This window comes from Salmo salar, chromosome 13 (genome assembly GCF_965601325.2).
Source record: "Salmo salar chromosome 13, fSalSal1, whole genome shotgun sequence".
Classification (NCBI taxonomy): Eukaryota; Metazoa; Chordata; class Actinopteri; order Salmoniformes; family Salmonidae; genus Salmo; species Salmo salar.
In genome coordinates, this window is record NC_138303.1 from 76,887,898 (window position 1) to 76,913,284 (window position 25,387).

General features: G+C 43.0%; 1 protein-coding gene across 1 annotated transcript in view; it reads right to left on the bottom strand.

The window, feature by feature from the left end:
• Window positions 1-25,387, bottom strand: part of LOC106568024 (collagen alpha-1(XXVI) chain) — a 45,061-nt gene that overhangs the window by 18,220 nt on the left and 1,454 nt on the right. Inside the window, exon 3 of the mRNA XM_014138026.3 lies at window positions 24,438-24,541. Within this exon, the coding sequence (XP_013993501.1) occupies window positions 24,438-24,541 (104 nt within the window). The remainder of the gene's footprint in view (window positions 1-24,437; window positions 24,542-25,387) is intronic.

Sequence of the window (25,387 nt, forward strand, 5' to 3'; positions counted from 1 at the left end):
TCAAGCTGCCTGTTGCGTTGATGCACAATCAGGCACTGAAAGCACATTTGCAGCTTTTCCCCCCACACACATTCATATTGCTATATAATGACTGCCAGGAGGCCAGTACAGAGAGAATGGTTATGTTTCTCCTGGCATAGGTACTGCAATAACATAAGACAACCTTTTATGGTCACAAAAATGTGCTGTGGGTTTTTGTGGCGTGGTTAGGGTTAGGGTTAGGGTTGTGTTAGGGTTAGGGTTCCCATGACTATGGAAGGGAATCAAGGTCTGCAGCAGCTGGATACAGAATGGAACCCATGCAGTGAAGAGGAGTGATAAGACAACGTCGAGCCCATAACTTTGAAAGTCTCTTGTTGCATGTATACTGAAAACTCAAGGATCATCTTCAAATGTAGCTCAAAATCTACTCCAAAGTTCCTTTATTCATTTTTAACGGATTACCCATGAAACATAATTGACTCAAGGTGAAATGGAAATGTGCTGCCGGGAAAATATTAAATTCACGCGGCTCTCCTGATGACTGAAGGACAAGTAGTCCCAGCCGCTAGCTGAATTACAGCCTGGTGTAAAACCTGTAATATGATAAATACAGGCCTGGATGACACTACACATAGCAGGGACGCGATGCTGCCGCCTTGTGATTTTTATTTGAAATGTTTCATTTAACTAGGTGATGACAAGAGTCGGGCATTTTAGCGAACACCACCGTTAACACTTGGCATGAGAGGCACCTCTGTAAGTCTGTGACTCTGTTGTGCGCACACTGACAGCTCTGCACCACACCTCAACATATAAAGACACACAGGAAAAGCTAGATATTTGAGTGTACTGTATTATATATATATATATACACACACATGTACAGTGGTAAGAAAAAGTATTTGAACCCTTTGGAATTACCTGGACTTCTACATAAATTGGTCATTAAATTTGATCTTCATCTAAGTCACAACAATAGACAAACACAGTCTGCTTAAACTAATAACACACAAACAATTATACGTTTTCATGTCTTTATTGAACACACCGTATAAACATTCACAGTGCAGGGTGGTAAAGTATGTGAACCGTTGGATCTAATAACTGGTTGACCCTCCTTTGGCAGCAATAACCTCAACCAAACTTTTTCTGTAGTTGCGGATCAGACCTGCATAACAGACAGGAGGAATTTTGGACCATTCCTCTTTACAAAACTGTTTCAGTTCAGCAATATTCTTGGGATGTCTGGTGTGAACCGCTTTCTTGAGGTCATGCCACAGCATCTCAAATCGGATAGAGGTCAGGACTCTGACTGGGCCACTCCAGAAGGCGAATATTCTTCTGTTGAAGCCATTCTGTTGTTGATTTACTTCTGTGTTTTGGGTCGTTGTCCAACTTCTGTTGAGCTTCAATTGGCGGACAGATAGCCTTACATTCTCCTGCGAAATGTCTTGATAAACTTGGGAATTCATTTTTCCATCAATGATAGCAAGCTGTCCAGGCCCTGAGGCAGCAAAGCAGCCCCAAACTATGATGCTCCCTCCACCATACTTTACAGTTGGGATGAGGTTTTGATGTTGGTGTGCTGTGCCTTTTTTTCTCCACACATAGTGTTGTGTGTTCCTTCCAAACAACTCAACTTTAGTTTAATCTGTCCACAGAATATTTTGCCAGTAGCGCTGTGGAACATCCAGGTGCTCTTTTGCTAACTTCAGATGTGCAGCAATGTTTTTTTTGGACAGCAGTGGCTTCTTCCGTGGTGTCCACCCATTAACACCATTCTTGTTTAGTGTTTTACGTATCGTAGACTCGTCAACAGAGATGTTAGCGTGTTCCAGAGATTTTTGTAAGTCTTTATCTGACACTCTAGGATTCTTCTTTACCTCATTGAGCATTCTGCGCTGTGCTCTTGCAGTCATCTTTGCAGGACGGCCACTCCTAGGGAGAGTAGCAACAGTGCTGAACTTTCTCCATTTATAGACAATTTGTCTTACCGTGGACTGATGAACATCAAGGCATTTATAGATACTTTTGTAACCCTTTCCAGCTTTATACAAGTCAACAATTCTTAATCTTGGGTCTTCTGAGATCTCTTTGTTTGAGGCATGGTTCACATCAGGCAATGCTACTTGTGAATAGCAAACTCAAATTTTGTGAGTGTGTTTTAGAGGGCAGGGCAGCTCTAACCAACATCTCCAATCTCGTCTCAATGATTGTACTCCAGGTTACCTGACTCCTGACTCCAATTAGCTTTTGAAGAAGTCATTAGCCTAGGGGTTCACATACTTTTTCCAACATGCACTATGAATGTTTAAATGATGTATTCAATATAGACAAGAAAAATACAAGAATTTGTGTGTTATTAGTTTAAGCACACTGTGTTTGTCTATTGTTGTGACTTAGATGAAGATCAGACCTCATTTTATGACCAATTTATGCAGAAATCCAGGTAATTCCAAAGGGTTCACATACTTTTTCTTGCCACTATGTGTATATATATATATATATATATATATATATATATATATATATATATATAGAGCGAGAGAGAGAGAGAGAGAGAAAATATAAACATAACTTGCAACAATTTCAAAGATTTTACTGAGTTACAGTTCCTCCCCTCTCCACACCACTGCCACTCTCTGTTGTCATCTATGCATAGTCACTTTAATTAACTCTACCTACATGTACATACTACCTCAACTAACCGGTGTCCCCACGCATTGACTCTGTACTGGCACCCCCCTGTATATATTGTTATTTTTTACTGCTCCTCTTTAATTATTTGTTACTTTCATCTCTTATTCTTATCCATATTTTTTGAAACTGCAATGTCGGTTAGGGGCTCGTAAGTAAGCATTTCACTGTAAGGTCCACACCTGTTGTATTCGGCGCATGTGACTAATAAAATTTGCTTTAATTTGTTAAGGAAATCAGTCAATTGAAATAAGTTACTTTAACTGGCAGAATAGCTATTGTCAAAATGAATATATTGCCACGGCTGAATTTTAGTAGTTTAATGCCTCCATTGTCTCCCTCTTCTGGTTATTGGGATAAAATCCATAGTGTGGTTTAGAAATGTACATGGAAAGGTAAGTGATCCCGCATAAAATTAACACGTTTACAAGAGAGAGAACGAAATAGGAGGACAATCCGTACCAAACTTGAAATGATATTTCCAGGCACTAGCATTTCGTCCCATCCTAAATGGGTTTAGACATGATTCTTCCTGCCCCTGGCTGAGTTTACATTTAGTTTAAAGAGATATATGATGTCTCCTACTGACCTGGAAGAGGTGGTCTTCTACGCTTTGGTCCTATTATTGCTCACACAATCTCTATTTGGGGCAAAATGTTAAAACAATGTAACTGGGAATCAAAATGGCATACCCATGCTCCAATATTTCACAATAATGCCTTGCGATCTGCAGGGTGGCCTTTTGCATCCCCTCAATGGTCCAAATGTGGAATTCGTACCCTTGCAAATATCATGGACAGAAATGGTTCGAGAACATTCCAAGATTTGAGAACTATATTCTATATTTACAACTTAGGTCATTTATCCTGGCCTATGGAGTCTCTTGGGAACACAACTATCGAACGATCCAATGAGGGTATTTATAAATAAATGATCTGGGCTCACGAAACGAATGATCTGACGTGGGAGTGCCCTGTAGTTAAATGTTTCTGGGACAAAGTTACAAAATGAAGCGCATGAATGTTAATATTCAATGCTTTGCATCTACTATGTTACTTAACGATGATAGCTCCTTGAATCTCTCAATAAATCAGAGACAATTGCTGCTGGCAGGCAGCACTGTTGCAAAAAACATATGTTGGCTCTGGACAAATACACTTGACTCTGTAAAGAATAATCTCAGCTAAAGCCCAAAATCTATAAAGCCCAAACATAGAAATAAAATATACAGTATATAGTGGTGGTATGGGGGGAGGGGTCATTGACAAGCAACCTTAGTTGATGGGGGGGTGAAGCCATGGATGGCTTCTGGCGTGGGGGGGGGGGGGGGGGGGGGGGGGGGGGGGGGGGGGGGGGGTAGATGGTTGGATGGAGACATGTTGGATGGGTGAGGTTGGGGATGGAGGCTCACTTCTTTTTGTTGATTTTTTTCCTTTACATGCTATATTATATTGTTACTTCTTGTGATATGATCATGGTGATCAATACTTTGTATGTGTGTACTTAAAAAAAGCTTTATTTTGAGTGGCAGCCCACAGGTGGATGCGAGCAAACAATGAAATTATATGAGTTTGTGGATTGTGCCCCCCCCCCCCCCCCCCCCACACACACACACACACCAGAAAATGACAATATGAATAAAGATTTGGTCACAAAAAAATAAAAGTAAAAAAAAGGAGACATGACAGGAGATGCAGTTTCAGCACAAAAGAAAGTTGACATTTTGGCGCGTTAGAGTGAAAGATAGATGAGCCGCTAAACTAACAGCCAGACTGTGGCCTGTCTAACCTCATAAAGACCTGTTTTCACTTACCCCTGAGGAGAAACTCCCAGCCACATATTGACCTGAACCCCAGAGCCTCCTCCTCCTGCTGCCTCACAGAGGTCAAGGGTGGACGTGCAGGATGGGCAGAAGTGAAGAAACTGGCTCCTCAACACAGGAACAAACTTGAAGAGTTATAGGCTGTAATTGCTGCCTCATTTGGCATCATGTTAAACAGATCACGTCCAGCAGGATGGAGCCTAGATTACTAGCCTATACGCTAGTATTTTGTCAGTTCGCTCAAGACTATCATTGCCATCAATGCATGATTACACAAAAATGATGCCTGCACATCTCAAGTTAGGATTTGGCCCAGTGTGCAATAGGGGGGTGACTGTACAATGTCTATCCCTAGACAAGAGGAAGATACCGATCATAAACAGCCTTGTAGACAGATAACTTATCTTCCACACCTGCTAGTGTTTTTCATCTCATGCGGTGTAGCTATTAGGGTTGATTCATCTTGTCTTTTAAAGCCATTATGATACATAGTTCTGTGATGGATTTACCTCTTGCTGTATTTCTTTGGTCTTACTTTGTTACAGATACCGTACAGTCAACGTCTCCTCCTTCCTTCCTCTTCCTCAGTAAGAGATATGAATTCATGAACTGTTGACCTTGACGGTGCTTGTCTCTGCTCCATGGATCTGAGGCTCAGGTAAAGTCTATAAGGGTCGCATTTCAAAAGATGAAGTGTGCCCAGAGTCCGACATCCTGGCACAGACTGCTGTCTGGTCTAAACCCAGGCGTGCTTTTCCTGCGGTGTAGTGTACCACTGGGTAAAGGTCTACCTTTAGACCACTGGACAGGAGAGAGGAGGTGGAAAATACAGATGTTCTCTTCAGTCAGCAGTAAAAGAGAGCGAGAGAGGGAGACACCCCCTGAAGACAATGAAGTATGCAGACCCAGAGAGGTGAATACTTTCCCAGATGGAGAGATGGGGTGGAGGACCCATTGGACATTTTTGGCAGCAACACGAGAGGCAGTAAGCAGATGATAAGGACAGTTGAGGTTTTGAAATGTACACACCATACGCATGCACGCTTTGCACATATGCCCAAACACACACACACACCGACTTCAATAGAGGAACAGAAGAGTTATGAAGCATCTTCACGGTGAAAAGTTCATTGCAATAAACTACACGCAAAACAGATACACATAAACAATCTCACCACACTCATGGAACACACCCATCGACACATAGTTGTGGAGGAAGATGTTTCTGGAAATGTTGCTTTGCAGCTCAGGGCATAAAAACACCAGTCTCCCTCATCGACAGAGCTGGGCTAATAATAGCACATCTCCCAGACAAAACAAATGGGTCTACAACCTCTTCCTATGCCTATTTTACAGTATGTACAGTGTGTAAAGCACAATATTTATACTGCATGAGTCCAGCTGCCAGCTAATCCTGATCCAGACCATTGTATACCCCTCCCCATGCAGAATAAGATTGTTAGACTAGGTCTCCCTGGTGCAGATTTGACAGACCACTCTGAGGTGGTCTCTAGCTGCCTGACTGTACCCATAAACAAAATAGACTTGATCACACAAACACAGCTCAAAACAAAGCACAAGCCACTACTTAGTGGTGAAATTGTCATAAAAGACCAAATGGGGGACATTTCCCTCTTCTCGTCCCCTATGCGATGTCTAGCCCCAATCCAACTAACCCAAGCCACAACAACAAGACGAATTCTAAACAATCACTCACAAACTCGCAGATCCTGTGTCTGTCTTAAAACTAACAAAACCTACATTGTTAGTGATTCCATTGACATGAACTGTTCTAACAAAGTTTTCTTGTTTCAATGGCTGTTGTGCCTGATGAGATGGGTTATCGGCAGATAATATAAGGCACTTAGAGACCTTGCGGATACCATTCATTGTACTTCATCTACTTTATTACTGCGTTATGCGCCACCATTTAGAATAAAGTGGTGGTATCATCTGACTGAGTCAGAGTCAGAGATGTAAACGGAGCTGGGTGGATCTGGCAGACTTTATCAACGTGAGGGGGAGACCTCCCTGCTGAGGAGCGTTCGACACATTTCTCAGCTCGAACACTCAAAGCTATGCGAAACTTTAAATGCTCAAAGGAATGAATGATTCCATGCCTTGTGTAATTCAGACCTTCTGGTACTGTACAGTAACAGGGGTCATATGCTCTCACTTAACGGCCCTTTTAAGGTTTACAACTCACGCACTATAATGTACATACGTACGTACTCACAGAAATCTTTAAGAGTGCTTTGTGTTTAAGAGTAAGATGGATGGACTGTTGACAAGGCTGATTGTGCTATCTGATTAAAACAGGGAGTCATGTAGCCATCATTTAAAGCTCCTAAATGAAACTAGCAGTCTCTTCTGTAGGCCTACAGACATCAAAAGGGGACCATCGAGCTCTCCCAGAAGTTTGGTTGGTGCATAAAATCTGAGAATTCAGATAAATAAAAAGGTGTGATGGGTCCGCACTCAAAAAGATGTTGCATAAAGCTTACTACATTTTTGGATTGTTGTATTATTTTCACTGCATCAGGGATAGCGTACACAGACGTTTTGGCTTTGCAGCTTTCTTCAGTGTGTAGGTACACATCTTTTTCATTCATAGACACAGAAAGGTCACTGTGAAGTATTAACTGTGTTTAGTTACTCGACAGATGGGTACGCCAGCTGTTTTGCGAAGTATCCCATTCCCAACAGTTGCTTATAAAGGACATGTCAAAATTATGGCAGATTCTGGAATTACAGTATTACTTGAGTTTGAGGAATGAGGCTTGATTAAACTGCTGGCTTACTTAGAGCTCTGGAATCAGCTGGCATGTGGCTGAATGCTAAATGGATCTCCCCAGTAGAAGTGGCCAGCCCACACCCCTCCCTCCGCGGTCAGTCAGAGTTGGGCCTGGCTGTGTCTTCTCAGTCTTCTTAGTTCTGGCAGATTTACGGGAGGTCACAGTGTGGCAAGTTTAGGCACACTTCCTGGTGGACTGTCAATTCCCCAACATACTAACTCAAGGTAACTCAAGGAGTCAAAGTGATTTGAGTAAAGACTAGCTGTGGAAAAATGTGCTTTCAGTTTGGGCGAGCATTGCACAAAAGATATCTGAACCCTAGTGGAGGATACATATGCTAAAGTAAAACTTTGTCAGGGGATACTTTTAGTAGTCATTCTACACTCCACGTCCACTGTCCCCAGCCATGATGCTTCGATGGAAGATGGAACTTGAAGTCAAACCATAATAAGTAATTGTGTCCTGCTTGTTTTCTCATAGCTCTCCACATCGGCATACAGCAGTTTCCTACAGTGTGCAGCTGCTCCTCTTATGTCTTTATCATCCAAACAACATTCTCAGTGTTCTCCTGTTTCCCATGCTACAAGCCCAAGCAAATAACATCAGGGAGAGGATTTGATCGTGCCGCTATCACAATGAGTCTGCAGGAATTTATGGGAAAACAGGTTGGCCAAAAATTGTCTGCATTGAACACCATCTTCTTCATAACTCAAAGTGGGACTAACCGTACCCCAAAACACATCAACTCCATGATCCCAGACTAACTCCAATTTGCATACAGTCCCAACAGATCCATAGATGACGCAATCTCAATTGCACTCCACACTGCCCTCTCCCACCTAGATAAGAGGAATACTTATGTGAGAATGCTGTTCATTGACTACAGCTCAGCGTTCAACGCCATAGTCCCCTCCAAGCTCGTCACCAAGCTTAGGACCCTGGGACTGAAAATGGCGCTTCAGAGGGTGGTGTAGACAGCCCAGTACATCACTGGGGCTGAGCTTCCTGACATTCAGGACCTGGCCATCCAGGCGGTGTGAAAAGAAGGCCCAGAGCATGGTTAAAGACTCCAGCCACCAAGCCATAGACTGTTCTCTCGGCTTCCGCATGGCAAGCAGTACCGGTGCATCAAGTCTGACACCAACAGGCTCCTGAACAGCTTCTATACCCAAGCCATAAGGCTGCTAAATGGCTACACAGACTATCTGAGTTGACTCCTATATTTTATTTTACCAGGTAAGTTGACTGAGAACACATTCTCATTTACAGCAACAACCTGGGGAATAGTTTCAGGGGAGAGGAATGAGCCAATTGTAAGCTGGGGATGATTAGGTGACCATGATGGTATGAGGGCCAGGTTGTGAATTTAGCCAGGACACCAGGGTTAACACCCCTACTCTTACAATAAGTGCAATGGGATCTTTAATGACCTCAGAGAGTCAGGACACCCATTTAACATCCCATCCGAAAGACAGCACCCTACACAGGGAAGTGTCCCCAATCTGGGGTATTGGGATATTTTTTTAGACCAGAGGAAAGAGTACCTCCTACTAGCCCTCCAACACCACCTCCAGTAGCATCTGGTCTCCCATCCAGGGACTGACCAGGACCAACCCTGCTTAGCTTCAGAAGCAAGCCAGCAGTGGGATGCAGGGTGGTATGCTGCTGGCAGTACAAAAACCTCTATGCACACTCACAGGGTCCTACATACTCACACACACTGATACTCCAACACACACACAAACACTCCATAATTTACTCACACACACATAATATGCACATACACTTATACTGACTCTACACACACGCACATCCACTCACATACAATCATATTCGCTGCTGCTACTCTGTTTATCATAAATCCCGATGGCTAGTCACCTTACCCCTTTATATACAGTTGAAGTCGGAAGTTTACATACACCTTAGCCAAATAACATTTAATCCTAGTAAAAATTCCCTGTCTTAGGTCAGTTAGGATCACCACTTTGTTTTAAGAATGTGAAATGTCAGAATAATAGTAGAGAGAATGATTTATTTGAGGTTTTATTACTTTCATCACATTCCCTGTGAGTCAGAAGTTTACATTCACTCAATTAGTATTTGGTAGCATTGCCTTTAAATTGTTTAACTTGGGTCAAACGTTTTGCATAGCCTTCCACAAGCTTCCCACAATAGGTTGGGTGAATTTTGGCCCATTTTTCCTGACAGAGCTGGTGTAACGGAGTCAGGTTTGTAGGCCTCCTTGTTCGCACACACTTTTTCAGTACTGGGATAGTGTGAGTCTATGTCCCACTCTGAACCTGAACTCTAACCCTTAACCTCTAGGGAAGTGAGCCGGATCCCTCTCTTATGGCCTGTGGGGCCACAGTGTGTCCACCTGTCCCGTTCAGCTGTCTTCTACCATTTCTTGCTCTGCAATCCACTGCACTCCACTGTCTATCCGTCTGTCTGTCTGGTTCTCATGTTCCTTGGTGCAATGTGTCATGCCATTCCATTTTGATTATCACTTACCAAAGCTGATATATATTGGCAGTTGGATGAACAACTGACGGAAGCTTAATGGGACAATTTATCTTTTCCAGTCTAAGGTTGTGGTTATTGCTTGCTACTAAGCGATATGGGCCGGTCCAGCTTGGGAACTTCCTATTCAAGAAAAATACAAACTTGGTTCTCACAATCAAACAACTGTTTGCGCGTATAAACCGTATCTCTGTAGTGCGTTAATAATAGTAAACTAATGTATGTTTTTCCTTACAGTAGGTAGAGCTAGCATCTGTTTATGTTTTCCATACTCATATCAATCAGTAAGTTGCAAGACGAGAGCAATATGTGGAATTCATGTGAATGGTGGAGAATGTTCTCAGATGTTAAATTAGCCATGCATGCTGTGTGATATGAAACAAGTTATGGAAAAACAAATAATCGGCATTAGAATCAGTTCACTTGAGGACAAACAGAAACAGAGTTTACATGGCAGATTTCCAAGCAAAGGTGCAAGGTTGTGTGAGTTAACCCTGTTACATCTGGGGTGCATTAATGAACTACCAACACATATCCACTCAAACCACTTACCAAACACGTCTCTACATTGTAACTCACACACTCACATTGATGTGGCTGTACATGTTGCTGAACTACAGAGAAATATATGGGTCGACGTGACCCAATGCAGCCTAACACGACCCAGTCTTGGGAAGTCTGTTCGCCAAAACCATTAAACATATTGACCTGAAAAATAACAATGGGGACTCAACATGTGTAGATCTGGGTTTCATGACAGAGTTATCAATCACTTCCAGTTACCATGAGGGAAAAACCCTTGAAATGTAATCAAACATGTTGACTGTTTGAGCTTCCACATAAGAATAGCAATAGGGCATTTCCCAAATTTCGATGATCACCTTTTCCCAAAAACATAAAACACAGGTGAAATAAATTGGAAAGCCAGTGTTCACAAAGCAGCACCAGGGATGGATGGATACCTGGCAGAGATGGGGGCACTGAGGAGCACTGGGGAGGTCCTGGCACAGCCCCAGTTGAGCTCTTTAACTACAGCCCCATTAATGTTTTAGATATGGACTACAAAATATCCCCGGACATTGCTCAGCCAGAGATAGGCATCAGAAAGGCCGTGTCGGAAGACGAGGGAGGTTGGGGGGACCGAGCTGGAAGGGGAAATGAGAACCAGGCTCCAGAGTCCCCCAGCGTTGTGATTCCCCTCCAGTCTCACAATCAGAGGGGATGGAAGAGCTCATCTGGACCTTACATAAACACTGCCTGGTTCTCTCTACAACACACCCCAAGATCACTGCTGGAGAACTCCATCAAAACCCCATCAGCAACTAAAACAACAGAAAGAGTTGATGATCTGTGTATCTCAGAAGGACTACTGCTTACGGTCATTGTGGTTTAAAGTGGTGATAATCTCTTGATTGGAGATTAGTTTTATGCTCTTACATTTCCGCAGCACATAGGCTTGTCTGTGATCAGAGAGTTAAAAGGAGTTAAAGGGACAGGCACATCCCCCTCTTTGGAAGGCTGACCGCATTTCCCATTAGAGTGTTCACAGTAGGGGAGCACATCACTAATGTCTTGCGATGAGGGGGAATGTCAAGACATGGCCCGGAGTACTGCATTTCCATCCCATGTTTGATGTCACTGAAACACGCAGGCTGCGTCTTGACGCAGTGGGGCGGATATATTTAGTCTAACTGAAAATTTTCGAGGAGGATTTTGCCCTTAATTGGTAAAGATGGGATCTGCTGCCGTCAGATGTCCGTGTTGGTCTCCTATGGAGCAGAGGAGGAAGTGGCCAGCCGGGGGCTGTTTGGGGGCTGGAGCTGACCAACTCTCCATGGAACATCCTTTCAAGCAAGCGCCTCACCAAAATATTTTCTTAGATAAACCGAACACAGAAGGTCACAAGTTCTGAGAGGCCCTTTGGCGAAGGCCTTGAGCCTTGAGTACAAAAGTAGAGAGGAGAGAGGGAGTGAGAAAAGAAAAGAGAAAGACGAGGAGAGGGTGGAAGCTTGATTGATGGACCATACCAATAGAAATTGGTCTGGAAGGGTGAGAAGGAGAACTATGCCTATCTGTCTTTTATGTTGACTTCTAGGGGGTGTCTGTACGTAAGCTCAAGGTACCTAAGTCACTATCGTTTGACTGTCAAAGACTAACAATCGTCACAGGCACTCACTTTCTTTCTTTACTATCAAATGGAACCTAGAGTTGAAGTCGGACGTTTACATACACTTAGGTTGGAGTCATTAAAACTCGTTTTTCAACCACGCCACAAAGTTCTTGTTAACAAACTGTAGTTTTTGCAAGTTGGTTAGGACATCTACTTCGTGCATGACACAAGTAATTTTCCAACAATTGTTTACAGACAGATTATTTCACTTATAATTCACTGTATCACAATTCCAGTGGGTCAGAAGTTTACATACACTAAGTTGACTGTGCCTTTAAACAACTCGGAAAATTCCAGAAAATGATGTCATGGCTTTAGAAGCTTCTGATAGGCTAATTGACATCATTTGAGTCAATTGGAGGTGTACCTGTGGATGTATTTCAAGGCCTGCCTTCAAACTCAGTGCCTCTTTGCTTGACATGATGGGAAAATCAAAAGAAATCAGCCAAGACCTCAGAAAAATAATTGTAGACCTCCACAAGTCTGGTTCATCCTTGGGAGAAATTTCCAAATGCCTGAAGGTACCACGTTCATCTGTACAAACAATAGTACGCAAGTATAAACACCATGGGACCATGCAGCCGTCATACCGCACAGGAAGGAGACGCGTTCTGTCTCCTAGAGATGAACGTACTTTGGTGCGAAAAGTGCAAATAAATCCCAGGACAACAGCAAAGGACCTTGTGAAGATGCTGGAGGAAACAGGTACAAAGGAATCTATATCCATAGTAAAACGAGTCCTATATCAACATAACCTGAAAGGCCGCTCAGCAAGGAAGAAGCCACTGCTCCAAAACCGCCATAAAAAAGCCAGACTACGGTTTGCAACTGCACATGGGGACAAAGATCGTACCTTTTGGAAATATGTCCTCTGGTCTAATGAAACAAAAATAGAACTCTTTGGCCATAATGACCATCGTTATGTTTGGAGGAAAAAGGGGGATGCTTGCAAGCCGAAGAACACCATCCCAACCGTGAATCACGGTGGTGGCAGCATCATGTTGTGGGGGTGCTTTGCTGCAGGAGGGACTGGTGCACTTCACAAAATAGATGGCATCATTAGAAGGAAAATTACGTGGATATATCGAAGCAACATCTCAAAACATCAGTCAGGAAGTTAAAGCTTGGTCGCAAATGGGTCTTCCAAATGGACAATGCCCCCAAGCATACTTCCAAAGTTGTGGCAAAATGACTTAAGGACAACAAAGTCAAGGTATTGGAGGGGCCAACACAAAGCCCTGACCTCAATCCATAGAAAATCTGTTGGCAGAACTGAAAAAGTGTGTGCAAGCAAGGAGGCCTACAAACCTGACTCAGTTACACCAGCTATGTCAGGAGGAATGGGTCAAAATTCACCCAATTTATTGTGGGAAGCTTGTGGAAGGCTACCCAAAACATTTGACCCAAGTTAAACAATTTAAAGGCAATGCTACCAAATACTAATTGAGTGTATGTAAACTTCTGACCCACTGGGAATGTGATGAAAGAAATAAAAGCTGAAATAAATCACTCTCTACTATTATTCTGACATTTCACATTCTTAAAATAAAGTGGTGATCCTAATTGGCCTAAAACAGGGACTTTTTGCTAGGATTAAATGTCAGGAATTGTGAAAAACTGAGTTTAAATGTATTTGGCTAAGGTGTATGTAAACTTCCGACTTCAACTGTACATACCATCTGCATGTTGCGGCTCAAACCTTTCTTGCCCAGGAATTGTCAATAAAACCTCAGATTTATCCCTGGTCACAGTTCGTGTTTTCCATTGTCCAAAAACCCCTTTCCAAATGGTTTTCATTAGACTATCTTTTCCGAAGAAGATAAGTGAGGAGAAATCAGTGGCTCCATGACTGCACGGTCCTGTAAGTGCTCAGGGACGCCTCTTGCTTTTGGCAGGATGAGCTACAGTGTAGCTGCGCTGGAGACTCGCCACCGGCAATCTCCAAAAACCAGCGACAATGTTCCGCCTCAGATTTATTGCTTTATAATGGGGATATCCTCCTCAGTGGTCATTACCACAGACAGAGTCTCAGGCTCCAGCTTCGTTAGCAGGCTTTTTCCCAGCCATTCAAACAATCTCATGAGAGACTTAGGTGTGCCACAAACCAAGTTAACTGGTGATTTAAACAAACGCAGTGGGAGTTTAGCTGCTATTTGATTTATGGAGCCGGTCAATAGAATAGCGGTAAGTGTAGGCTGGGATAGTACGGTAGGGTGCAGGGGCTGTAGGGATGCTGTTACCGACAATCTGTGCCTGTGGACGTAACGAGCGGTGATAACAGTGTGCTGGCTTACATGGACTGCTGTCTGGGAACCCTACAGCACACAGACAGATTAACAGTCTGGTTATTACTGAACTGACTCCCATCTTCAGCTCTTTACTGGTCCATTTTGGCAGAGACAGGAGGAGAAGACGGGATCGGGAGAGAGAGAAACAAAGAGAGTGAAGAAGAGAAGAGAGGGAGCTACATACTACAGGCCACAGTATAATTCATGCTCACACAAAGTTTAAAAAAACGTGCACACATACTGTACACATTCACTCACACTGAGCAGTGAATGCACTTGGAGGCATTTAGTACCGCTTGCCTGCCGTGTAATATGTAGGTAGCGAAAGGACCATCAGAATGAATCAATTGTCCAATGGTCCTTACCTACTGTACACAAAGTGTTTATGTCTGCATGACCTCTAATTCAAATCCAGAACTTCAAGAGAAAACAAGCAGATGTCACTGATTTGTAAATAATCAGCTGACATTGAACAGTCAACTCTTCTTGTGTGCTTAAAAGACAGTAAGCTATTTTTTCCCAGTCAATTGTAGTTGGAGTGTGACAGGAGGTGATACCCATGACTAGAGGCAGTGATTTCCTAACTTTTTTTCTTTGTGACCAAACTAAATCCTGTTGAATAGACAAGACAATTAACTTCAGCTGCACAACCAAGAGGTACTGGTGACAACCCACTGGGAGGATTAACCTGAGGTCACAGTCACAGTGACCCACTCAGCTCTCGCTTGAGAGGAACTCCAGGGTCAAGGTGCCTCCCACCCATCCACCCCAACACTGGCATGCAGACCCTGCATATCATGTATTCCTACGCTATCGGATTTGGACCAGGGCCAGAAATTAAGTCTCTCTTTACCTTGCTCCATTACACCACCACCCCTATTCTGTATTTCTCTCCCTCTCTACTCATATCCCTTTCTCCCTCTCACCCTTAGCCAGACTGTGTCTGACACTTCCTTTTGACAGGCCATCTCCACAGTGACGAGGGCAGGCCCTGCATGGCTCCATATGGATGCAATTATTCCAGGCATTTCGACCACTTCTAAAAATGTTAGCAGACACATTTCTAAAGGTTAAGCAAACATCGAAAAACACGCACCTTTGATCATATCTTATGGGACTTTGGCTGAAATGCACCTTTCGCAAAGACATTCATTCCGACTCAAATGGGGCCAATAGCAACTGAAACAATTGAAAGCTGCCAATGTATTCAGCATTATGACCTAAAAAACCAAAGGCTAAATCTGACTATCACTCTATTGCCCGAGCCAGTGATTTATGTTAAATTGAACCTACTATACAAACATCATTCTGTAACATACATGGCCAAGTGTCTGCCACGATACATCATTAAATTAGCCACTACTTTACCAGTCTAAGGGGTATTTAGTTGCATCTGGAATTCAAGCCACTGACTCATACCACTGAGTGGTGATGATGATTTGTGACTCTCACGTACAGACAAAGCTTAAGATATTAGTCTAGACTCCAGACCCCCACACTACACTGAGAGAGGTCTATTACGGGTGCTTTCCCAGGGATATCTCAATGCCTTACAGTCTGTGGATGGGAATGGTGGGCTGGGGGAGGTTAGGAGGGTTGAGTTAGCAGGACGTGAATCAAAACAAAGCGGTTGGCATGTTCCTGTGAGAGCAGCTCCAGCCACGGCTGAAATCTGGTCACTGTAACCCAAGTTGAGTCTGGGAGAGGGGCTCCCTCTGAGAAAGGCAACCCGCGTCCCGAGGGGGCTCAGTCTGTCCAAATATTTGACCAAACACGCAGATAAGTGTCTGTAGCCTGCAGACAATCACAGAACACTGCTCTCTCTGCTTGCTTCCACTTACAAGAGATTTTTCACTCAAAATAAGTTTGACTTAAAGTTCCAATACAAGTTGCTGTGGAGTTCCTTGAAGGATATTTTCATGTTTGTTTTAGTATAGCAAAAGTATGAAAAAGTGTTGCACTCCCTCTGCAATATCTTTGGTCTCCAAATGGTGTGGGAATGAAGACACAGCATCAAAGTAAGTAGAAAACCCCTTAAACCAAGTGTTTCCACTGTAGATCATGAAGAACTTAAGCCAAGCAAAGTAGCGAGATGTTCTCAAGCCATGCTGGAAAAGCAAGTGGGCCTCTCTTTCAAGGACTTATCATCCAAATCCCTCCTTTGGTCACAACAAAGGCTGTGGCGGGTTTTCCTGGGTCTCATTCCTTCTGTGGACAAATGCATTCCAGGCTGGCCCACAGAAGTCAGGGAACCGACCAGGCCTCTCCAGCTGGTCCCGCTGCCCCTCCATAAATCATGCCTGCTGCCACTCAGAGCATAACACAGACAGACACACTTCAGAGCCATGCCAACGCCTCGCCTCGCAGGCTCCTGCCCTTTAGCAGACAACACATTTCAGGTCAGCCAGGTCAGTGCCTTCCCACTGGGCACGCACTGGTTGAATCAATGTTGTTTCCAAATCATTTCAATGAAATTACATTGAACCAATGTGGCATATATACGTTTAATTGACATTTGTGCCCAGTGGGTTATTTGTTTATAAACGAGAGGTACGTGGCTTTTTGAAGGTTGTTTTGGGGAGTCTGGAATAGTTCACTATATGTTCTTAGACTCTCCTGAAATAGTTGTGCTCCTGGATTTCCAGACAAAACAATACAAATGTTTATGGGGACTTGGAGATGAATGATTCTAGTATTTCATGTCTCTATTCTTAGTCTCCTCAGATGCACACTTGTTTGGTTGTTCTGCACTATGGGGATGATTTGTGTCCTTTGGTTGGTGAGTAGGGAGTTCTGGATAATGTAATGAGGCACTGGAGGAAAATACTCAGTCCTTTCCCAACTGTGGATCTAAGGAACATCCTATACAGTGCCGTCAGAAAGTATTCAAACCCCCTTGACTTATTCCATATTTTGTTGTGTTACGGCCTGAATTCAAAATGGATTACATACATTTTTTTCTCACCCATCTACACACAATACCCCATAATGACAAAGTGAAAACATGTTTTTAGAATTTTTTGCAAATCTATTTAAAATGAATTACAGAAATATCTAATTTACATACAGTACCAGTCCAAAGCTTGGACACACCAGGGTTGTCTTTATTTTTAATATTTCCTACATTGTAGAATAATAGTGAAGCCATCAAAACTATGAAATAACACATATGGAATAATTTAGTAACCAAAAATTTGAGATTCTTCAAAGTAGCCACCCTTTGCCTTGATGACAGCTTTGCACATTCTTGGCATTCTCTCAACCAGTTTCATGAGGAATGCTTTTCCAACAATCTTGAAGGAGTTCCCACATATGCTGAGCACTTGTTGGCTGTTTTTCCATCACTCTGCGGTCCAACTCATCCCAAACCATCTCAATTGGGTTGGGGTCGGGGGATTGTGGAGGCCATGTCATCTGATACAGCACTCCATCAATCTCCTTCTTGGTCAAATAGCCCTTACACAGCTTGGAGGTGTGTTGAAAAACAAATGATAGTCCCACCAAGCGCCAACAAGATGGAATGGTATATCGCTGCAGAATGCTGTGGTTGTCACACCCTGATCTGTGTCACCTGTCCTTGTGCTTGTCTCCACTCCCTCCATGTGTCGCCCATCTTCCCCACTTATCCCTTGGGTATTTATACCTGTGTTTTCTGTCTGTCTGTGCCAGTTTGGCTTGTTTGTTCAAGCTTACCAGCGTTTTGTGTATCAGCTGCTGCTTTTTCCAGTTTCTCTTTTCTCGCCCTCCTGGTTTTGACCCTTGCCTGTCCCTGACCCTGGGCCTGCCTGCCGTCCTGTACCTTTGCTCCTACTCTGGATTATCGACCCCTACCTGCCTTGACCTGTCGTTTGCCTGCCCCTGTTGTTACAATAAACATTTTTACTTCACACACAGTCTGCACTTGGGTCTACCTTGATCCCTGATAGTGGTAGCCATGCTTGTTAAGTGTGCCTTGAAATAATAAAAATAAAGAAAAACCCTTGAATGAGTAGGTGTGTCCAAACTTTGGACTGGTACTGTAAGTCAATACTTTGTAGGTGCATATTTGGCAGTGATTACAGCTGAGTCTTTCTATCTAAGTCTTTTAGAGCTTTCCACATCTGGATTGTGCAATATTATTATTGAAAACATTCTTCAAGCTCTGTCAAATTGGTTGTTGATCATTGCTAGACAACATTTTCAGGTCTCGCCATAGATTTTCAAGTAGATTTAAGTCAAAACTGTAACTTAGCAACTCGGGAACATTCACTGTCATCTTGGTAAGCAATTCTAGTGTAGATTTGGCCTTGTGTTTTAGGTTATTGTCCTGGTGAAAGGTGAATTCATCTCCCACTGTCTGGTGGAAAGCAGACTGAACCAGGTTTTCCTCTAGGATTTTTCCTGTGCATAGTTCTATTCCGTTTAGTTTTTATCATGAAAAACTCCCCAGTCTTTAACGATTACAAACATACCTATAACATGATGCAGCCACCAGTATTCTTGAAAATATGGAGAGTGGTACTCAGTAATGTGTTGTGTTGGATTTGCCCAAAACATAACAACTTGTATTCAGAACAAAAAGTTAATTGCATTGCCACATTTTTTGCAGTATTACTTTAGTGCCTTGTTGCAAACAGGATGCATGTTTGGAATATTTTTTATTCTGTACATGCTTCCTTCTTTTCACTCTGTCAATTAGGTTAGTATTGTTGAGTAACTAATATGTTGTTGATCCATCCTCAGTTTTCTCCTACCACAGCCATTAAACTCTGTAAGTACTTTAAAGTCACCATTGGCCTCATGGTGAAATCCCTGAGCAGTTTCTTTCCTCTCTGGAAACTAAGTTAGGAAGGACGCCTGTATCTTTGTAGTGACTGAGTGTATTGATACACCATCCAAAGTGTAATTACTAACTTCACCATGCTCAAAGGGATATTCAATGTCTACCAATAGGTGCCCTTTGCAAGGCATTGGAAAACCACCCTGGTCTTTGTGGTTGAATCTGTATTAGAAATTCATTGCTCGACTGAGGAACCTTACAGATAATTGTATGTGTGGGGTACAGAGATGAGGTAGTCATTAACAAATCATGTTAAACACTATTAATGCACACAGAGTGAGTCCATGCAACTTATTATGTGACTTGTTAAGCACATTTGTCACATCCTGGCCAGTATAAGGGTTAATTGTCATTTTAGTTTGGTCAGGTCGTGGCAGAGGGTATTTGTTTTATGTGGTTCAGGGTGGTGTGTTAGTTAGGAGGGCGTTTGATTTATTATTTCCGGGTTTTGAGTTATGGTCTATGTTGATGTATTTCTATGTGTAGTCTGGTTGATCTATTTCTATGTTGAGTTAATTGGGGTGGACTTCCAATTGAAGGCAGCTGTGTGGTGTTGCCTTTGATTGGAAGTCCTATATTAGTTGGGTGTGTTTGTCTGTGTATTTGTGGGAGATTGTTCTGTGTTTAGCATTGTGCCTTGCCAGACTGTCTGTTGATTGATCGATCGATCGATCGATCGATCGATCGTTCGTTCGTTCGTTCGTTCGTTCGCTTGTTTGTTATTTTTGTACGTTCTTTCTGAGTTAATAAACGTCAAGATGAGCTTACACATACTTGCTGCGTTTTGGTCCTCCATTACCAACGACAATCGTGACAACATTTTTACTCCTGAACTTATTTCGGCTTACTATAACAAAGGGGTTGAATACTTATTGACTCAAGACATTTCAGCTTTTCATTTTTAATTACTTTGTAAAAATGTCTAAAAACATAATTCCACTTTGACATTATGGGGTATTGTCTGTAGGCCAGTGACAAAAAATCCAAATGTAAACCATTTTAAATTCAGGCTGTAACACAACAAAATATGGAAAAGGTAAAGGGGTGTGAATGCTTTCTGAAGGAGCTGTAAATGCACGTCAATGCAGCAACCGTAAATTGGTCACTTGAGTTCCCTGCTCACATTTTGGAATCAGGGTAATAAATAATAACCTTTTGACCTCTGACAAATTGTGCATGAATAATAGCATTACCAAATGCATATGCTTATGTCTAGTAATACTGCTCAACAGTCATTTGTTATGGTCACTTAAAATACAGTCCAGGGAGTATCAATCAAGTAAGAATCATGCCAAATCCAGCAAATAACAACTCACTACAAAGCCTGGGTTTTAGTGGAGGAAAGCGGATGATTGAGGCAGCGTTCTCAAGGCCCTGTCATGAAAGCCATCGAAGCAGAACAAAAATATGAGTCAAGTGAAATATTATAGCCACAATGCTATTTTTTTCCCTTGACGTAAAATTAAATTTAACAGAGACTATGAAGCCTTAATGGATTGGATGCATATGGGAACTCAAAAGGGCACGGGTGAGTATGGGAAGCACATAGCATATGAAGACAATTCTGTGAAACTGATTGAAAAAGAATCTGTTTTGTTCCCTCAACATTATGGACAGCTTGAGTCACAATGTGTGTTCCATTGGCTCTGGACCTTCATAGACTCTGTGCCTTTATGACTGGGTTCCACTGGATGCTTGAAAGGGCAGAAGTATGTCCCCTTTGAAACATCTACTTCTCATTGCTACGGGCAATACATCTATTGTCTGCTTCACCACCAAAGACTGATTTGTTCTGGTTTAAGTCTGACAGAGTTAGTGCACGCACATCCAGCCAATTTCACAGGTGCAATTTCACAGCTTCTAAACCTGACAAAGACGTTTAAAAAGCTGCACAATATAACTATATCTTTTATTTTTTTCCGATGAAATCGGACACTTGCCATGTGCCTGCAACATGCTCATCTTGACACGGACTGGCAGTTCATGAGAACACTTGCTTACAAAGTCCCATAATAGGCTCCCTGTCCAATGGCTCCAAAGAGTGGATGTCGTGATGACTCTTCTCTTAACCGGCTGTTTCCATAGACCAGTGAAATCTGGGGTACAGCAGCTGTGCATGCACTACCACAGACAGCTGGCTGAGACCCAGCTTTCACATCCACCAGGTTATCACACACACACACACACACACACACACACACACACACACACACACACACACACACACACACACACACACACACACACACACACACACACACACCAAGGCTAAATGACACATTCGCCGCCCAGCGCATTACGGCATGACGACAACCTGGAAGAGCTCACTCTAGAGGAGTCGCAAACCTGAAACAACAACTACGAGCTGGTTTCAATTAACGCAATGGCCCTGGGAGCGAACGCTGTCTGAAACAACTGTGTCGATAGAGTGGGGGGGAGACCTCCCAACCCCAGATGATGTCATTTCTTTCCCTCAGAAGCATATGCTTTCTGGGTAAAGACGGGAAAGGCATGTGGTTCTTGCCACAACAGTAAGTAGGCTGACTTCTGCAACTGTGGCTTGCCTATCCAGGGATAACATTGCCTCCCGAGCACTGATCCTGGGGTGCTTTGCTTCAACAGTCGAGAGACGAGGCTGTGAATAGCACCTTGCTCTTTGAACTGTTTTTGCCATTCAAAGCACATTGGAGTTTTGCAGTGGGTATGTGTACGGCTCCAACTGCTGATGTTCCAGGAATAAAGGACAGGTTACAAATCTCTAGTCTCTGCATTTCCATATCTCCCTCTTCCTCTATTGCTTTATACCGGTATACTGTATGTCGTTTGGCAGACACTTATCTCCAAAGCGAATAACAGTAGTGCTTGCACACTTTTTCATATGGGTGGCCACAGCGGGAATCGAACCCACGATCCTGGCGATGCAAGCGCCATAGGAAAACCTTTTAAATAACCCTTTTTGTTTCCAGGTAGAACTTTTTTCACAGAGGATTCAACATGGAACCCAAAAGAGTTCTACCTGGAACCAAAAATGGTTCTTCTATAGAACAGCCAAAAAAACCTTTTGGAACCCTTTTTTCTAAGAGTGTACCAACTGAGCATGACAGGACCACTCTCCCATCTCTTGCTGCCAGGTCCTTCACCTGAAGCTGCAACAAGGCTACACTGGAGAATTCCAGATCAACATTTTATACCTTTCAACATTTTGATTCAGCAATTATAACTGAAAAAAATGTTTTTTATGACTAGCACTCATTTTCTTCACCAAAATCAACAGATCATGTTATGCATGCAGGACATGATATCTGATTGCCATGGTTGAGTTCCCATGCCAGTGGATTCCACAGCCATGTGAAGAACTGCAAAGATGGAGATGTTTGGTGATGGGGCCAGAAGCAGATGTTCAAGAATCATGGCTGAATCCTAATTTGTAACGGGTGCTTGAGATTCACGCAAATCTCCCAATGACAGTTTTACATGATTTACTGTAGGTGAATGTTAAGTGAAGCTATTTGCATGTGGCATATGTGTGTGTGTGTGTGTGTCTGTGTGTGTGTGTGTGTGTGTGTGTGTGTGTGTGTGTGTGTGTGTGTGTGTGTGTGTGTGTGTGTGTGTGTGTGTGTGTGTGTGTGTGTGTGTGTGTGTGTGTGTGTGTGTGTGTTAGAGCTGAGCTTCCTGCCCTGAGACAGCCAATCCCTGGGGTTCCTAGTCTGCCCTGTGAAGACATCCGCTCTAACAGGGGAGAGGTAGAAAGAGAGAGAGTTTGGGTAGGGGGGTTTGGTGCATTAACAACAGCTGGAGCGGATGACCTTGGTTCCCCTGAAACCTAAACAAGGCTCTCAGTAGAACAGACCAGTTGGGCCAGGGGGTTTACTTTACCGAGGGTCGCCCCACTCCACAACAGTCTGGCTCTGTTTACCCATTCACAGGGAAAGCACTTCCAGTCAGGGAGAGGCCCCTATCCAGTCAGTATGTGGAGGGGTGTGTGTATGTGTGAATGTACTTGTGTGTATCACTGCCATAGAGATTGATAGAGGACTCTTCATTGTATCTGTCTCATTATGGCGTCTGTGACTGCACGGGCAACGCCATTGAAGCCATCTCCATTTTGAAGTAAGTAGTCCATTTTCTTCTTCTACTACTTCTATGAGTTGGTAAACAAACTGAAAGGGTGCATATAAAGCCAAGGTTAGCGATTGACTGCAACCTGTTATGGAATGTTTATTCACAAGTATAATTAATTGGCTGATCCCTCTTGATGACCTGGATGGAATTATGTGCTCCTTCCTTAACCCATAGGAAGTCCCACACAGTTGACTACTTCAAAATGGTGAAAGTCCTCAATGGCGCTGCCCATGCTAAAACAAGCTTTTGGGCCTTAGAGTCTTCTATCACTCTCTATGGTCACCGCACAATGCCTTACAAATATGACAACAACATACTGTTTTTGGTACAATTGTAGGATAGAGTGCAGCATCATCAGGGGTAGCCACTGGAACATAAAGATATAAAAGATAGATAGCAGTGCATACAGACAGAAACAAGTAAACAACAGTAAACATGTCGTCCCCCACGAATGATACAGCGCCATTAACACTCATTTCACATCTTCATGACATATACTTTCCTTCAGTAAGTTGACTCCTCAGAGCACAGAGGAGGGTCATCCATCCTATGTTGAACAGAGCTACAGTCTGAACTGGGGAGCAGAGCCATGTTCTCTGTATCAGACACCAGTCATAAATCTGAACCCCCATATCGGTGACATGAGAACAGAAGAAACACGGTGTCTTGGTCCATTAAGTTACAATGAGGAACCTTTTCCCAAGAAGAAGCAGAACAGTGAGTCCAACCAAGAGGGAGGACCAGTAAGTATAATCTGTCATTTAGAGCCAAGTTGAGCTTTTGATTCAGTGCCTATCCCTATCTATTGTCTTCCTTACACCACAGTCAGGAGATTCAATAAACAAAACAAAACAAACCACAAAAACAAAATGCTCAGCCAAGAATACAGAGCATGAGCGGGTGATGATCGGCCATTGTTTTTCAGCCTGTGATTTTGATGTTATTCATAGCAAGGAGTTTAGGATGAAACCAATGCATGAGGTACACAATGGGGCTACAGTTTTGACTGCAGTGCCCTTGTGGCATTTCTACCTCCAGCTCACCAGTTCTCTGAGTGTAAAAGAAAGACAGACAGACAGACAGACAGACAGACAGACAGACAGACAGACAGACAGACAGACAGACAGACAGACAGACAGACAGACAGACAGACAGACAGACAGACAGACAGACAGACAGACAGACAGACAGACAGACAGACAGACAGAAAGTAAGTACTCACCCTCTCTGCAGTTGTCGCCCATAAAGCCTGGGCAGCACCTCCACTCCAACGCCGTCACCTGGCGATACGTCAGCATGTATGTGGGCCGGACAATGGTCCTGTAACTGAAAGCAGAGCATAGTCACTAACTAGGGCAGATGTTCACTTCACAGACATAATTAGAGGCTTTTACAATGATTTCAGTAACATTAACAACAGACAAGGGAGAGAATACATTGACCTCTACACGAGAATAACTCTAAATCAAAAGATGTTGAACCTGTCTATAGCGTAGGGATAAAATAACAATGCCGATCCAAGCTTAACATTATGACCGAATACAGGGAACCCATTAAAGCAGTCTTTCTGGATAGATCCCAAAGACATAAAATAACCAAACAGTTGCAAATCACACACATCTATATAATAAATGGCTATGGTCTTACATTAGTGTCTTTTCTGGGAGCAATGGCAGACCTGGGAATACTGGAATGGGAAAAATCATATTCATATGCCTTAATGGTGGATGACTTGTTGCTCTGTGTGGTGGTCGAGGAAGTAAATCTGCCTTCTTCAATCAACAAACAAATAATATTTCCATGGGGCTTAATAATTAGTCATTAGACTGTCTGCAGTCAAAGTTGGATGACATTAAGGACCCTTTAGGCTACAAATATACAAACACCATAATTATGACCCCTGTGTAACATCTGGCCAGACTGGTGGCCAGCTGAACTGAAACCAGAATCAATGACCTGCTCTTTTCCATCAAGATGGCTTTGTCTTCAGGATATGTAGAATTATGATTCTGAATACACTGTCAGCAAAGGCCACCAAAATGTATAGTGGCACTTGACCCATAGCTGTCCTAAAGAGAACCAAGGGAAACCTGGAAATGGTTGCCCTTCCCTCAAAGCGTTTCGCTCAGCAAGATGGTTGTAGCCTACTGCAACCCATTAGGATGTATATCT